The 18,300-nt window shown below is 41.6% G+C and overlaps 1 protein-coding gene across 1 annotated transcript in view; it reads right to left on the bottom strand.

The window, feature by feature from the left end:
• Positions 1-15,641, bottom strand: part of mtnr1aa (melatonin receptor 1A a) — a 37,999-nt gene extending 22,358 nt beyond the window's left edge. The window contains exon 1 of the mRNA XM_069168002.1: positions 15,093-15,641. Within this exon, the coding sequence (XP_069024103.1) occupies positions 15,093-15,276 (184 nt within the window). The 5' untranslated portion in view covers positions 15,277-15,641. The remainder of the gene's footprint in view (positions 1-15,092) is intronic.
• Between the last annotated feature and the right edge of the window lie 2,659 nt (positions 15,642-18,300).

The following is an 18,300-nucleotide window of genomic DNA, read 5'->3' as shown; positions in this document are numbered from 1 at the left end:
AAGGCCATGCACAGAAGAACTGACAGCATCTGCAGAAGCCCTCTCTGAAGCCTAATTGAATTACAAAAGAACAGAGAACAGAATCTCATATTCTGCTTTCACTAGAATTTGACGCAGAGCTTTCCAAACATTTTTCACCCTCAGCAGGAAAGCTGCTCAGCGCCTCAGGCATCATCATCATCATCATCATCATCATCAGCCCCCCTATATGGCTGTATTGCCAACTATGAATCTCTCCACACCAGTTCAAGTAACTTTCCCATTTCAGGAGAATACAGTGGGCCCAAATATGTTCTGATGTAACCAAAGTCTCCACTTTGATTTCATAACCTTGACCCTAAACTGTGGATAATTTTATGTTGTTTTGAAAGTAGCCACACCGTCAGCCTTTTGCTATCACGGTTGTATGTGACGATCTTATGATGTGATTGCCAGTTGAGACCAACTTGCTTACAAGGCAGCATCTGTCTAATCAGGTCGAAGGGTTTTTATTTATTCACTATGGAGAAATTTGACCCAAAATGTTCAAACGTGTGTATGACATGATGTCAGACATGATGGCTAAATGTGTACAATTATTTTGGAGAGTGGGGTGGGGGATATTTACAATTTTGTGTTTTCCCACCCACACACATACACCAAATAATTTTAACATCTACATTTTTTTTGAAATGCTCAAATGATTTATCAATTGCCAATACAGTTGGCAATGCATTTTCTATCAATCAATTACTCAATGAATCGACTTATCAATGCATTTCCAACATTTTGATTTGGAAAATCGAGTTTGTGTGCTCCCCCTGAAAATATTTGTTTTTCCTGCTGTGGCCAAAGTCTCAGTTCCCGACATTGCAGCTCCACAAAGTGTGATTTCTGACATGACCTATGAACCTAAACCACTACTGTGTAATGTGAAAAGGTTGCTGGTTCTTCACAACCCACTATGACTCAACAAAGCACCAATCAGGTTACAGCCAGATTTACCTCATCATTTTGGGTTACTGGGTCTTTATTTAAGTCTCTATGGCTGCCTCCGAGTGGTTCTCATGGGAGAGAGCTGAGGTAAACAAGCGGGTGGTACCTAAAGTTAAGAATCTAGCAGACACGATACTGCTGAGCCTCATTTCATCAGGTGGCCGAAAGCAAGGCTTGCATTGTTTTGTGTCTGCTGGATGTTCAAGTAGGCAGTTGTTTGCTAAAATGCTTGTCTATGGGACTGTGTTACTGTTGTTTTGGAGTCTCCCCTAGTAATGATCCAAAATTCCTCATTTTCCAAATTGCTGATTGTGTCAGAGCCAAACAGTTGTCAGGAATCAGACAATTTGGGACCAGCTCTAAATGGAAACAAATTCGCATACCACATCCTAAATGGCCTCAATGGCATGCTATCAACAAAAACACCATCGTCTCATTAGTGCTCAGACTACATATCCAGGGAGATCATGTCAGCAAAGCATTGTGGGAGGGAAATAGGTTCATCTCTGAAAGTGTACAAATGTCATTCCTTATTACCTACACATAAACAGAGGAAAGAAAACCTGTGTTACGCTGTTACATGTCATCGTACCTGTGATTTATGGCCACTGAATATTTCTGTAACCGCTGAACCATCCCTCAACCTGCGTTGTCTACTTCTACAACCGCAGAAAAATAAAACTGAGCAATCTGGCTCTGCATCATTTCTAGTTAAAATTGGAATTCATAAGCTATTAGGGTTGACTGCAGAGTCAGCAAAGACTCTTTTAATAAATGTCCCAAAACAGCAATTATATGACACATATCTACTCACATCTTCAATCTTATCACAGTGCAATATTTTCAATAAAATATATCAGATTATTTTTTCATAATGCCAAATTAGTTAATTCTAAAAATCTTTGAAAAAGTGAGGCTTAGACGAGGTCACTGAGCACCGAACAGCATGAACATCTCTCGTCCCACTGATAAATTCCCTATTGCTTTTGGACAACATCCAAAGTATGCTGGAAGGAACCCAAGCAATGTGTGAATATGTCTCAAAGTGTGACAAAATACACTCATTTAGACAATAATCGCAGGGAGCATGTTTATGGGTCATTAAAGGAAAGCATACTGTGATGAAGAAATCTCACACTAAGCTCCTGCTCATTAGAGAGAAGCAGAGGACTCAACTAATTACTTTACAAACGTGACAAGCCTCCAAGAATGTGTCATAGTCTGCCTCTTTAGAATTAGTGTACACCTCTGCACTGTTAACTATGACTTATATTATCAAAAAAAAGGGCCATTTCAACACAACCGCTCTCTCATAACTATGCAAGTAATTGAAAGTGTAGGATCCACAATAAGAGGCCTTAACAATACAAGTCTTCAGTTGTATGAAGTGGCTATTGAGTTAAGTGATTTTGAGTCACACAAAACAGAGACAAAAAGAAACTAAACTGGACTCGAGCTCCATAATAGAGATCTATTAATGGACATATTCATTGGTGATTAGACTGAATTAAATGGATGAGTGACTGTTTTCTCAAACAAGCATTTAATGACAGGAATAGTGGTTGGGCAATAAAATTATTACACAACCACAAGTGGCTACTGAGTATGTAGTTGGTTGAGCTCACAGAGCATGTCTTTGTTGTCATCTGCATAGACCATTATGTCTTCATAATACCCGGCACAGAATTACATCAGTCAAATTGGATTAAGCTGTTCAATATGAAGATTTGAAAAAATTTTCAAAGAGTCCATCTGGCAATTTAGGAAATTCTGCAGCGTGCTCTCTTTTGTCTCCAGATTGCTGAGGTTCTATTGTCTCGTCGGCTTTTGGTGGCAGGCAGCAAAGGCCTTGCCCTCCATTGCTCTCCCCGTGGTTTCTGTATGGATCTCCCTAGGCGCGTGAGTCCACAGCCTCCTGGGACTCTCGCCACCCCCGTCCACACCCACAGACCTCCCCTAGTGACGGTCCGGTCCAGTGCGGTCAAAAACAACCTCTCGCCTTGGCTTCGTTCCCGACTGAACGACCCTGTGTCCCCCACCTCCTTAACCTAAGGACAATGAGAATACTAAGCAATGCACTCAGCAGCCTGCAGGGATGACGTATTTGATGTGTAGACATGCGCAGAGGCCCGTGCAGGGTCCCCGTCCAGTTACACCCGGTCCTGGCCCGCTACTTGGAGCCCTAGCCTCAGTGAGGTCCTACAGTTTTGCTGTGGGTCGCTTTCTACGCGCCTCCAGTCACAAACTCTCCCTCCTCTTCCGAAGGGTGGCGGGGGCTTCATTGCCTAATAAAAACTGCATAACCTGAAGAATCTCTGTCAATAGAGAGTTCTCCCACTGATGATTCGCCTTGTTAAATTTTAAGGGGGGCAGCCCTGACAATGAGCTAGTTCAACTTATCACCATTTAAATATAACCATCGCCTCGACTCTGTGATAGCTCATAAGTAACTACAAACTGCAGTAGGGAAATACCAAGGTGACCTTCAACTGCAAAATGTCCCACAGGGTAAATATTTTGGTCATAATTCTTTAAACCGGTATGATCTGATATTTGGACATTTGTGGCAGTGAAGAAAAGCTATAAACAAAATATCCTCATGTTATAATAAACATATTCAAAGAATTGGTTGAAAGAAAGATTACAATTTGTTGTTAGCAGCAGTTGCTGATTTAGACCCAACGGGCCCTATTTTTGCTCGAGCGCAAAGCAGGTCGAAGCGCAGGTGCGAGCTCATTTACATTTTGGTGAAACACAAAGGGATTTTTTTTTTTTCCGCACTTGGGCCGAGTTGCTATTTTTGGCTCAACATGTGCAGAGATAGGTGGGAAGGCGCTACTAGGGATGTGTCGGTAAAAATGTGCCCATGCAGTGCAATTTTGGTGCCAATTTTTCGGTGAAATTGCGCGAGTGCTTCCACCAGTTTAAACCAAGACTAGGTACAGCGCAGCCAGCGCTCGGCTGATTTTGAGAGCGCAAACTACCACAGACAGCTTTGATGGATGTTTTACTTATTTTTTTCCACTTACCATGAATAATCAAAACACCATTTTCTTTTTAATGCAGCCGTCTGATTCAGTTTATCGTATAGAAATAAAGTTGACTCTTGTCTATTCAAATGGATGTGTAACAGGCAGTTGGCACTCATTATGACACAGTAGCCAATCTCAGCCAAAATTATAAAAGGCACTTTGGTTAACGACAAATGAATTGTAATTAAAAAATACATGTAAGGAGGAACCAATTTAGGTAGGTAGGTAGGTAGGTATTTACTTTATTAATCCCCGAGGGGAAATTTTTTCGCTACAGCAGCATACATACAGAAGCAATAAGACAATAATAGAAACAATACAATAAAATAATAGAATAGAATAATAGAAAAGCAATAAAATAAAATAGCAGTAAATAGCAGTAAAAAATATAAATATAAAATGTAAAATGCACAGTATATACAGTACATTATATATCTATATATATTATATACAACAAACCAAGAAACACAGTCAACATATATATGTATATATATATATATATATATATATACAGTACAGTATATATCTATATATATAATATACAAACAAACCAAGAAACACAGTCAACAGTGTTATTGTACTGTGATGGATTTTGTCAGAGGTGAGTTATTGTACATATTGTACATATTGTACAATTTAGCATGAACAACTGCTCATCTTGTTTAATATTCAGCCTTACGATGCCACAAAGTGTGACACTGCATCATTAACAGACAAAAGGTTTAATTTACGAACAACATTCTAGGCCATTTCTTTAATGATTGCAAAATAAACAAGGCACACTCAAAGCTTCCGATGAAATCCATGTATTAACACCACCACATTAGTGGTGTTTGGAGCACATTGCTCTTCATCAGTAGTGTTAATAAATAAATTGCATCGGGAGCTTTAATTGTGTACAATTTACATATGGTCACTCCTTAACATCATTCCAGCACCTGCTCTTTCTTCACTTTGCCAGTTTTTGGCATTTATTAAACCATAAGTTTTTGTTTGGCCTTTTGTCTTATATCATTGAGCCACTTCCTACACTGGCCAGCAGTTCCCATCATTCTCATTCCAAGGCTAAACCTTCCGGACAAGTATGTCAGGTTCCTCCCGCGTAAAATTTGGATGGGAGTGCCAAGCTGCTCCTTCTTTGACCATTATGAAACTGACAATATGCTGTGCGGCAGCGGTCTTAAAGGGGAGGAGAGGAGCTGACACACTTTTTTAATGATCTATTCCTTCTACTTTGCGAAAACAGTAAGTAAAAATGAGTTAAAAAAACACTAACGTCCTCCCTGAAGCTGAGGGGAACTCCAGTTGGGGGATGATTTTCTGTGGATTTGTTGCTACAAGTTCCCCCTTTTATAATACACAGTCATTTGATTCTATTTTTTTTATGAAGATACTTATTAGAGAAGCATTAATAACCTAATTCATGAGATCCTCATAACACTAATAGACTTCCTCTAGTATCAGATGGGCTGTACACTATTGCACAAAGGAAATGATTCAGTGTTTTTCAGGTTTTTCAAACATTACTTTCACTTCTAAGGTAACAGGATATACTTTACATATCTATTTCTACTTTCTACTTTAAATTATTATTCATTAACTCACTGACTTTACTTTTTGGTGGAATTCGGAAAATGTCCCTTTCTGATCAACATTATCCGTGTGACTATATTTCAATCGGTCCCAGTCATGCCGAGAACAGAGGGCATTTTTTGCAAGAGTTCACAGAAGGTTACTTACGAAATTCAGAATGAAAGAACAAATGTGTGTCTCTATGAATGTTGCAGGAAACACAGATTTTAATGGTCAGAATCAGTTTTTCTGTCTTTCTTGAAGTGTCTCCTGAGTAATCCTTTTTTTCTAACAGAGCCCACATGCTCTGTAAATAGTGGTACTTGTGCTCCAAAATTAGGTGATAATCTCAGACCAAAGACTTTTTTTTTCTATTTTTGGCGAGGCTTTGTTTGAACTGTGTTGTTAATTCACACAGACAACACGCCTCCCTAACCTCAGGATTATTTTTAGATTGTAATGTCCTCGCTTTTTTGCTTCATAGTTACTGAATTTGTTCTTTTTTTTTTTTTAATGGTGCACTCATTTAGAGGGTGTACACATGACAGTGCAGTGTCAGAGTGATAAACCACCAGGCTGAACCCAGAGACAGTAGACTGATAAAGCTGGATGGGGCCGTGTTCACAGGGCTACGTCAAATGGCATTCATGTGTCTGCCATTATAATCATCATTACATGCAATTCTAGTGAATCACTCTGATGGCTCACGGAGGCTTTCTGATTGAACTGTTTGCTTGTCAGTTTTTAGACCCATTAATGATAAAACAAATAGGACAGCAATAAGGGAGGATACATTTAGAAGTTAAAAAGGTCAGTTTGTGTGCGTGTCCTTTTTAGAAATTGTATCTGAGGAGGATTGACTGAGTCTTTTTTTTTTTTTTTTTAGTCAGTGCCCTGCTTTAACAATCATACAGTCTGACGCATTCACAGCTGGAAGCTGCCGAGTCCAACCACAGTCTTCCACTGCTGTCCACAGACTAGCAATGGTGGACCAAGTGTTTCATTCAAGGGCACCTTGGACATAGATGAGAGTGTTTCTCTCTCCCTCTGTTCTGATTCTCTCAACTGGGATTCAAACTGGCACCCTTCCCATTACCAGCTCATACCTCTAACCCCTATGCTCCTGCTGCCTTGCATATGTGTGTGTTATCAAATAGTTACCACTCTACTGTAGGCACTCTACAGTATGCATGTGTTATGCATAGTTCCCCTTGGATGAGCATTAGGTTTTACTTGATCTCACTGCCCTAAGCTTCCCATGTGCGTCATCCCAAACTCCTATCGAGCAGAAACAAGTTTTCACTGTATAATATTGTAAATGATTAAAAATAGCACAGCATGGAAAGGGGGGAAGGGGTGGGAGGGGGGGTTGGGGGGTAACTGGGGTGGTGGGGGGGGGGGGGTCATAAATGGCTGCAAATATGCTCTCTTGTATGTATAAGTATTTATAGACTCATTATGTCTTCCTTTTGAAGTTAAAACATGCTCCGTGAACGTGTGAGACAGAATGAGAGAAAGAGAATAGGGGCTGTCTATTGAGAAGACCACATGCCAGACACCTGCTCTAGTTAAATTTTACCATGTTAGGCCAGTCATTGTTTAACACTGATCAAAAATAACAGCTTTAATTCACTTTGTCCACTCGGCCATTATATAATCTGGAATCCACAGGGTTTGTGTGATAACCGTCTTATTGCCTGACTGGCTTGATGCAAAGCGCTATTGGCAGAATTCCTCTACAGGTATGCAGTCTGACAACATAACGTCCTTAGAGAACGGTGGGGGTGTTGGATCAAAGTGATGCAAACAGACAGGGTGTCATGGAATATGAAGCCTGGAAGGTCAAATTTAAGTGAAATGAGAAAAAAGAATACAAGTGTGAGGGTGAGTAAGCAGAGTGAGGAGGAGGAGTACAAAAAAGGTGAGAGTTGAGGCGCAAAACTTGACGAGGGGAATGCAAAATGCTACGGGAGAATATGAATCTTGAAACAAAAAAGGAAAAACAAAACCAGAAATGTGTTTTTACAGAGGAAAAATGTGGAAAAACAACCTCCACCAAATGCAAATCATAGATTATATACATATCTACAGAATGGAGTACTGCAGGCAAGTTTTGTGTGTTCAGACAATCCTGTAAATATTAGAAAATCGGGAAATGGTCGAGAAAATAGGGCCCCTCGTAAAGAGCAGACTGAAGTCAAATGAACACTTGCTGGGTCAATTTTACTTTCACAGATGATCCTGGAAAGAAGCCTAAACCCAGGAGGACAATTTGGCACTTGCCAAAACTGAAATAATCCAGTCACATTGGGAAAAACAAACTCTTTGCAGAGCAATTTTCCCATGATTGATGCTCTCAGAAATGAACCCACCCAACCGAGTGACAAACTAACATGACTAAAATGGCAAGTCAGTGTCTTGGAATAAAAAAAGATACCTCTGTCTCTTTCACTGTATGTCTAGTTCATATGACAGGCTTACACCAATCTGTTGCCTCCCTTTTCTTGTCTTTATCTGTACTATCGCTGTTGTGAACCTTTCTTTTCCTCGCCCTCGCTTTTTTTCTCCCTCACTTGCCTCCTCCCATGCTGCGTCTGAGACCGAAAGGCAGCAGCAAACAGGCCGGACAAAGTTGGCAACACAAACAAACGATAACATTATCCACACAGTCCCAGCGCTGGAACCACAGACGTGCATATAGCTGCTCCATAATTAGATCTGTGGGTGATCTAATGTTTGAATTGTAATCCTTATGAGAGCCAGAGAGTCCTTTGACGGGACATCTCTACAAATTAGATCTGAAAATCCGGCGTAATGGATGAAAACACATCACATCTTGCCCATGTTTCAGGACACACAGGAGCACAGAAAGAGGCAGTAAAAGCTGACTGGAAGTTATCAGGTGCGAAGCAGCCTCAGGGTACGCCAGCAGGCGCTCCTCTTTTTTCGTGTCCTGGCAGACAGCAGGGGCATTCACTCATCTACATGTATATCTGGGAGCTAAGTGCCTCATGAGTTAAAGAGGGAGATCCTTATCCTCTCACACTCAATGTTCATTTATTCAGCTTGGGCAAACTACAAATGAATTGCAAAGTCATGACCTGCTGGCTCTTGTGGGGCCCAATTAGTTCGTGTTTTTCACCCACTGAGCCCTTTCCCTCTCGGTTCTTACACTGTTAAGCTGTTCCACCATACTGTGCCGCTCTGATGCTTATCACAGCCATCACCCCGGAAACTGCCAGGTAGCAGTGATCACTTCTGCACCTCCACATGCCTGCTAAAGAATGGCAAGAATGATATGGCCCCATCAGCAGATCAGCAGCCAGATATTGGGGCCTTAATCAAATAATGTTGTTCATTGCAGTTTGTGTATATTAAGTTTTCCTTTTTCTTCATAATGATCCATGGGGTACATACCCTGGATGGTATCAAATTCCAAAATAATATTTCAATCATGAAGGACTGCATGAAATATGCAACTGCGCTGAATCAGTTTATTTTTATTAGGAACATAATCAGATCATGTCTTGTAAAAGGACATAATGTCAACTGCAGCACACACTTACGCCCTCTAATCTGTGCCCTTTTCAGTTATTGAGACTCTTTAATAACTAAAACTATGAGGCCCACGTGAATCTGTACTTCGCACAGCTGAGAGTGTCTCAAACCTGAAGTTTGAAACAGGAATCCGCTCCTTATATGTTATAAACTTAAAGTTATAATCCCTTTTCAGGATATCAAATGATCACATTTTTGACACCATTTACGGTATGCATTTGTTCAACAATAGCCATAGTCTGCATGTATGCACGTATCCAGCACTATTGCTTTTTAATGTTATCTCACTGATCAGCCTATCTCTTTACTGTTTACTGTTTACAGCGCTGTAATACATTGCTGCTAATGTAAACAGACTGTCTTACGGCCACTGCTTCACATTAAAAGCTTCCAGCTGGCACCAAATCAACCAGGATTACAACTTCAGGGCAAGTGCACAGAAACCTTCTTCCTGCAGATGAAAGTGAAAACAGCCAAGTGTTAATAATCAAAACAATCTTTAAAAGGAGAGAGGCCTTAATTAAAAACTGTGATTCTCTATTTTAATATGGAGTTCACTGTCCTTTGCCTTGATACATTTTACCTCCTTGAACTTCTTGTGAAACAAAGTGCTTTGATCATGATGAGGCAAATGAAGTCTGAAGGCATTTGTTTTTTTCTACCAAACAACATAAGAACAGCTCAAATTCCAAGCGGTAGTTGTGTGCTTTCACAGCTTTGGTTCCTCAGTCAATGTGGGTGAAACTGTAGCTGTGCGAGTCAAAGGGGGCTCAGCAGGGTTCGCAGAGAGGCAGCCTCGTCATCAGAGGTGGGAACACATGATGTAGCCACCCGATATGGACACTGCTGGCATAGGATACATTATGCAGTGTGGCTTTAGAGTGGCGGCCACCTTTTCAAACACGTCTTCTCAGTAATATTAAACTCAAGACTTTACACTGAATTTTCTGTGTAAAAAAAAAAAAAAATCAATTTTCTGTGTAAAGTTCAGGGATGGCTCATGTTTTTCACATTTTGTAGAAGTCCTTAAATTATATTTAAAAAAAAAAACTGACTGCTGTATTGTATTAAACAACATATTTTCCCTTGTTTTTACCAGTGTCTGGTGGTAATGTGTTACTACCATCCGAAGGTGGTGGTAATGCACCTTAAAGCTGTTTGACAGTCACTACTAAAAGGAGAAGAAGAGCACGTTACTAAGGTAGGTAGGTAGGTAGTTACTTTATTAATCCCCAAAGGGAAATTTTTAAAACAGGCGTCAGTAAAACATGTGCGCTGCTGCGAGATTAGATGATACAGTACAAACATGTAAACACTACGACAGCTGTCAAACAATTCTGTTTGGGACTCAAAAAAAACAAAACATGCTTTGCTTTGCTTAGCCAACCAACTTTCACTGCTTTTGTGTTTTGTCAAATGACTTTTAACACTTAACCTTCATCACATGACCACTTGTTCGACGCTGGTTATACGTGCGTGTATTCTTCACGCTGCGGAGGGGCAAAACTCGACACAGGCACGGTATCCTCTAGTGGACTGATTGGTGTATTGCACACTTTGGAAATTATAATTGGTCAGCAGGAGAGGGCGGGTGGATATTGAATACGGTGAAGTCCGTCCCTAGCACTGGTGCTTGGCATAGACCGTATAGAAAAGTGGACGTAGCTTCTGGGTCTGAAAAGTGAAGCCAGTGTGGAAGTGCCTTAAACCGCAAAACTACTGCGTGGACGCTCGGGGTTGGCCCCAAAAAGTCTCTGGCTCCAAAAAGTGTCCTTTTCCTTTTCTCTCAATGTATTTTCTGTCAATACATTTTTACAGTCTTAACGGTGTCATTCATTAAAATCATGCCTTCTTTTTAGTTTTCTGGCGGTACATCTAAAAATAATTCCTTCATTAGGCCTCAAAAAGAGATATTTTCAGGGGCGCGTCTGTTTAATTGACATGCCCGCGGTGCAGTCAGGTCTCTGCTATAGGTGGGCGGGACAGAGTGTCCTCGATTTCCCAATCAGATCCAGTTAGAGGGTCAAAATATAGTCAATCTTGGTTGCAAAGTAGCGAGACGGCGACGGCTCAAATGCCGAACTTGAGGCTTCATAATGCCAGTTCACAAATAAATGGGTGACATCCATTGGTTGGTTGCCACTTGGTGTTTGGCCATGCAGGGAACATGTAGTTCCAGAGAGTACAATAAGTAGTAAACACAGCCTTTCAACTATAGAGGGGCGCAGATGGTTCCTCAGCACAGCACGAACTGAGACAATGACACTGTTGGAAAGTCATGATGAGGATGCCTAAACTTTGAAAAGGGAAAATGATAGGATAGACATGGCCAGGTACTTCTGAGCAAAACCGGTTCCTTTCACTGAATCCTGCAATTAAATAAACAACCTGCGTTTGTCTGAGAGACACAGGTACATTCTTTTCTTTAGCTCTGTTTCAGCAAAATAAACTCAACCATATGACCTTTTGTTCTTCACTTTGATCGTAATTATGAGTTGCAATCTTGATAGAGATGTGTCAGGCCCTGGTAATGCTCGGTTTAAAATAGTTTCTCACAAAACAAGTCTTTCAAATGGCTTTCCTCACGATGAAAATAAAACAGGAAGCTGCGAAATCAATACATACTGTATAACATCAACAGAAAGGGATTTGTTTTGTTTTCACAGTCATCTCTTTTATTAAGCTCCGCAGTGCCGAGCCAATTTCCGTGTAGAATCTCTCAACAAAGCCGACGGATATTTAGAAAACCTAAAACGTTCATTTTAATTAGAGACACATGCAAATGCCACTTAATTCCTCGAAATATTCATTACACGGAGACCAATAATACTCTAATGGAATCGAGAGGTGTAATGAGCGATGAGAAATAACATTCTGCCGGCACGCTGCAAAGTCACGCAACGCTGAAAAAGGATAAACACTACGTCACACTCCAAAACAGACAGCGCCGCTCCGATGCGGAGCTCTTTGGTTTATTTTGCAGCGGCAGAACTCGGCACACAAAGGTATCAGTGCACTGAGGCTCGTCTTTATCTGTCACTTCACATTGTGAACGGTACAGTAGGTAAGTCACTGTCTCAACTTTCTTGTGCTGCTGAACTTGTCAAGTTGTCTGCCTTCAGATCAGAAAACAAAACTCTTGACATCGATGAGACCTTTCAGATTGTTTCCAGGACCCAAACCCCCGTGACGCCTGCCTTTTATTCTCATTCACCGACTCAAGCTGCCGACACATGTATGAAATAACGTGTAAAAGAAGCATGATGCCGTTATCTATTGAGGACTGCTGACAACAAACCTCGGACACTCAGACAACAAGGACCGCTCAACTTTTCTACTTTGCCACTACGCTTAAAAATGCAAATGTTAACTCCTTTTCACAGTATGTCAAATCAGCAATCAGTTATATTTTCTTGTTTATTGTTATATATATACATATATATAAGAAACTAGATAAAACCATCTTAAATTACAATACATGAGTAAAAGTCCCAGTCAAGCCAGACATTTTGCCAAAACGATCAGTTAATACAATTGCTTCTTGGCTTGATTTAATTTCTCCTCAGCTTGAATTTAAAAAGTCTTTTATCTACACCGGAACAGGTACATTTATGATGATTTATTGGCATGGAGCTGCACTCCCAGCACTGATTCTGTATCCTTCCACACAGCTCGGACTGCTCACCATGTGTCGCTGGATTCCCGCCCACTCGCTCACTGTCCATTTCATGCGCTGACAGAGGGTTTGTCCATGCAGAGACAGCAGTGCTGCTGCTGCGTGCAATATGTGCCCACAGCGCCTGCCAGGTTCTGCACTGAGTATATTCTATTACTCATTATTTAATGTATCCCCCTGTTGTTGGACTCCTGTGCAGTTTCTAATGTTATTTCGCTCATGCCAAGAAAAGTTATGCCGGCCAGATTTCCCTTAGAGGAGACGCCTATCTATCCAACAAAAGGAAATTGAATTCAACGTGGATGGGAGATGCGGCCGTTAAAGCACATCCTCTTGAGAGTTGAGACTTTCAGAAATATGCGGTCAAAAATTCATCTGTGGCATCAGATTCCCACAGACGAGGTCCGGTACAACAGACGGAGATTAAAGTACGAATGGAAAAAAGTTTTACATCAATCAATATCTCTGCCAATTCTCACACAATTTGCCGAAGGCTCTTTGAACAGAAGATTGTAAGAGCCTTAAGTTAGGCATGCACGTCGCTCACAACTTTAACAGAAAGTAGCAAATGTGCCTGAAAGGCATGAACAGGAGGAACCGCGTCACCGGAAGATGGAGGCCAGTTTTACAAAACGCAATTAAGCTGAGGATTTTTTTTTTTTTTTTCCACACTTCCTTTAGATCCTCAAATGTCAGACTTTTTTCCTCAGGATGGCTGATTGCAATTAGAAAATGTAATTATCCAATGAGCCGGATCAATAAATGGCAATTCCAGCCTGCTCATCAACATTGAATTGTTGATTTTGGAGACAGTATAAGTTAACTGCATGCTTGATTGAATTCCTGCTACTGCATTATGACCTCCTTACATGTGATTAGTCATAATTAATGGAATAACTTCAAAGATGCAGTTTCCTAAATGTGTCTATTCCCTTGTCTCGTACTTCGTTCCCCAAATTAACGTGCAGCGCCATGACTTCGGAAATCACACACATATGTTCCCAAGATTCAGATGTTAAGTTCTATCTCAAGGAAGCAGCTGTGTTGCGAGCAGCTCCAATCCAGAACTGCCTAGTTTCATGTGTGCTTTATCTATCGCCGATTATCATCAATGGGAGCTTGTGTGTGCATCCCAGATAACATGTAATCCCACTCACATGGGCTCTCTGCTCTCTGTCCACATGATGGAAATCTATTCTGACCCCAACATTTCTGCAGCGAGTGAAATGGTAATGTCAGGAGTGTGTTTAGCAAATCAGCCTACTACAGCCTCCAAATGATGACAAGCATGATACTGTAGCTGCCAGTTATTATGCGCAGACCCGAGCGCGACAGGAGCCTCTCGGGTCTTCTCAGCAGCGACTCCGTCCTCCGACTATTAAATGATGAGCGTTTTAGCACCTCAGCTGAGCGGGGCAAACAGCGTGCACGTGTCAATCTTGTCCAAACTCGAGGGTGGTGGGTGGACACTATTTAATCCACAACCCATATCATAATTACATTCACGGCCAAGTGGTGTATATACATATATATATATATAATAAATAAATAAAAACACCCCGATTCCGTCATTGAGACGGTCATGATTTTAACATCTAGTTGTCTTTATCATTAGTGGATGAAATCTCTTGCCTGGAATAACACGGACAGCGGTGCAGCCTGGGAAGCATGAATGGGGAGCAAGGCTGCGAGGAGCGCAGGGTTTTCCCCGTGCCTGCCTCGCTGCCGCGCACTCGGCGGAGGTCAGTGAAATTATATCCGCTTCAAAAGTAGGCTGTAGGAAGTTGATGTCGAGTCTAACTGTCAACCTCGATGATGAAGAATTACACGGCAGCTTTGCGTGAATTTCAGAACACAAACGTTGCTCTCAGTTGTGACACAAGACGGGTTATAATTCAACAAAACACGGTGGTTGTGTTAACCTGCGGGTTGACAAAGGTTGTTTATATTTCGCCAGGCATTTTCGAGCAGAAAAAAAAAAAAAAAAAATGGACAAAAACGTCAAAATAACAAAACAAAAATGAAACGTTCCCATTACTGACAATAACACAGCGCCTAAGTAAACAATATAGGCATATAGGCTATGTCGCTCCGGTAACGTAGTCCTACTAATAAAAGTGCGTTTGAGCAGCCCCCCCCCCCTCCGTGTCACGTTTGTCACTTTAAAAATGTTAAGTTATTGTTTAGTTGTTGTTGTTGTTGTTTAACGCTGCTGAGCAATCACGCGCTCTCGGCGTCACGCGCGCAGCGCATACTTTTCCCACAGACTCCGTACTCACCTGCGTTCCTGAGCTTCTTGTTCCGATACACGGAGAAGATGACCAAGAGGTTGCCCAGGATGTCAACAACGATGGTGAAGATGAGGAAGCACCCCAAAGTTGTGGTGACCCACGGCGGGCGGTTCAGGACTGTGTCAATGGGGTCCGGCGAGGAGCTGTTCAGGTGAGACCCATTTATAACCATTGTACACAGTCGCTGAACTTTCTCAACGGAGCCGAATACAACCTGCCCGCGACTCCCGAGTGAGTCCTAACGCGTGGGTTTCGGACACGCCGGCGGTGGGATACTACAACCGCCCTGGGGTTTCATCTCCATCCTCTCAAACGCGCGCTTGCTTCTTCTTCTTCTTCTTCTTCTTCCTCCTCTTCTTCCTCTTCCTCTCCCCCGCGCGGGCTTCACCCAGCTGCCGTGGATCAGCTCCGGTAGCCTCCTCTTCTCTGCGGTCGCCTCGGTGTCACTTGTGCGCCCGTGTGCCATTCACTTTCTCGGTGCGCACGAAGCCGCCACTCCAACCCTTCCCAGCATGTGATCAACCGGTCCGGAGAAGGAGCGGTTTTATTTCCAGGGTGAAATACTGTCGCCGAGCGGCAGATGTGTGGTACGGCAGCCGGATGCCCTGGGATCGTCCCGCTTGTTTGTGTATTTACCGGAACGCGTGTTCATTCATGGCTTCGTGGCTGCTCGCTCGGCTGCATTTCAGCAGCCCATTCATTATTTTTTGAAGAATCGTTCTTGGTAGATATCCTCCGGGAAAACAGCCAACATACCTACGGAAGCGATGAGACAGCTCGAGCACGATGGACTGAAGGTGAATTATTTTCTTTTAACAATCCAAAATTGGATTTCCACATTCACAGATTAATCCGAATTTAACGAAAAATGTAACTTCAAAATTTATACCCGAAAATATATGGATTTTTTTTTTTTTTTTTTTTTTTTTTTTTTTTTTTTTAAACTCAGAATGTAGGCCCATTGAGTTCAGGCATTATAGTTAGTAATCTCTCCAAATTAGGATTAAAACCTCTCAAATGAACATACTGATAGTCCCTGGCAGCCGTACACAGGTACAGTTTGAGAATGGATGGAGCTTCTGTTCAAAGAATATGCTATTGTTAATGATGTTGAAAATAAATGGGTCAACACACACACCCCCTCCCCCCCCCCCCCGACCCTGACCCCCCCCCCCCCCCCCCTCCCCCTTCATACACACAAAGCAGCCTCTGCAGCCCTCCATGAGCTTTTCTCAGAAAATGACAGTTTGTCCCAATAAAAGATGAAACTGCTCATCTAAGGTTAGAACATTTCCGGGCTGCAGCAAATTAGACTTGTCTTTCTCTGTTTTAAGCGATTTGATTTAAAAAAAAAAAAAAGAATATCTTCGAGACTGTGGGCTTTTTGTCTGTGTCTGACATTTTATAAGCCAAGCTATTCATGAATTTATTAAAAAAAAAAATGAGATGGTTAATCATTCATGAAAATGATTGTTAATTAGTTTGGGAGCAGCCCTATATACAGCAATGGTTCCCAAGTCTTTTGACCTGTGACCTCAAATGAAACTATTTTCAATATATGTGCTATAAATGATCAAGTAATCCAAAAAGCATAAAAAGAATAAAGAGGAAATGAAGAAACACATTTTTAGAAACCAAAAGTCTTAGGAACGTGACAAAAACTCAACAACTGCATGCTGCATTTCTTGCGTCGTCTTTATTGTATGATACTTTTTAAGCAAACCTGGTATGTTTCGGCTGATGACCTTTCAATGACCTGGAGCAGCTAGCCGCTGACAGACACTAACAAGATTTACTTTATCCTTAAAGTCAATTTACAGTAATGATGGTGAATAAACCACCTTTAAAAGGTTTTTGATGACAAACTTTATTTCAAAAAGAGCTGGGGAAGTCGCGACCAAAACCATGCAGACCCTTCAGTTTTTGCACACTGTCATTGTGTCAGTCTGTGGAAGTAAAGGTGCGGAGGGTGCTACAGCGCCCCCTGGCAGATGGTAGAGGAACTGCACATATAAATAAAATTAAAAAAAAAAAAAAAAAAAAAAAAAAAAAAAAAATTAAAAAAAGACTTCTTGTTGGTTATGTTCATATTCTGATGATATATATATATATCATCAGTGGATATCAGGTTCCAAACTTTCCGTCGGGTTGTAAATAATGTCAGATCAGGTAAGGTAAGGTCAGACAGATAGGTCAAAGGTGTCACGCGACGTGATGTCAAAACAGGTGCGAATGGCACAAGAAAATAGCTGACGCAAAAAGGAAGCTTGTATGTCTTCACGAGGTCATCAAAAAGAGCAAAATCTGAAGCAGCGACAACCACGGCGGTGGTTTTTGGGCAAACTGTTTGCCGGCGAGAGAGCGGGGAAGCTGACGTTGATCGAGCTGGAGGAGCGAAAGAAGGAAGCTATCAGCTAACAGCAGCCAAGTGCAACAAGAATAGACAAGTTTATTGATGTGGCACATTTCATACAACCGCTGCAAATTCAAGGGGGTTTGCAGTGGGTACAGAAAGTATTCAGACCCCTTTACGTTTTTCACTCTTTGTTTCATTGCAGCCATTTGCTAAAATCAAAAAAGTTCATTTTATTTCTCATTAATGTACACTCAGCACCCCATCTTGACAGAAAAAAACAGAAATGTAGAAATTTGTGCAAATTTATTAAAAAAGAAAAACTGAAATATCACATGGTCATAAGTATTCAGACCCTTTGCTGTGACACTCATATTTAACTCACATGCTGTCCATTTCTTCTGATCCTCCTTGAGATGGTTCTACTCCTTCATTGGAGTCCAGCTGTGTTTAATTAAACTGATTGGACTTGATTAGGAAAGGCACACACCTGTCTATATAAGACCTTACAGCTCACAGTGCATGTCAGAGCAAATGAGAATCATGAGGTTGAAGGAACTGTCCAAGGAGCTCAGAGACAGAATTGTGGCAAGGCACAGATCTGGCCAAGGTTACAAAATAATTTCTGCAGCACTCAAGGTTCCTAAGAGCACAGTGGCCTCCATAATCCTTAAATGGAAGAAGTTTGGGACGACCAGAACTCTTCCTAGACCTGGCCGTCCAGCCAAACTGAGCAATCGTGGGAGAAGAGCCTTGGTGAGAGAGGTAAAGAAGAACCCAAAGATCACTGTGGCTGAGCTCCAGAGATGCAGTAGGGAGATGGGAGAAAGTTCCACAAAGTCA

This window comes from Embiotoca jacksoni, unplaced genomic scaffold (genome assembly GCF_022577435.1).
Source record: "Embiotoca jacksoni isolate LCO1_2020_lvr unplaced genomic scaffold, fEmbJac1.0.p SCAF_4, whole genome shotgun sequence".
Taxonomy (NCBI): domain Eukaryota; kingdom Metazoa; phylum Chordata; class Actinopteri; family Embiotocidae; genus Embiotoca; species Embiotoca jacksoni.
Note: the sequence above shows the minus strand (reverse complement) of the source record. Positions and strands in the feature narration are given on the sequence as shown.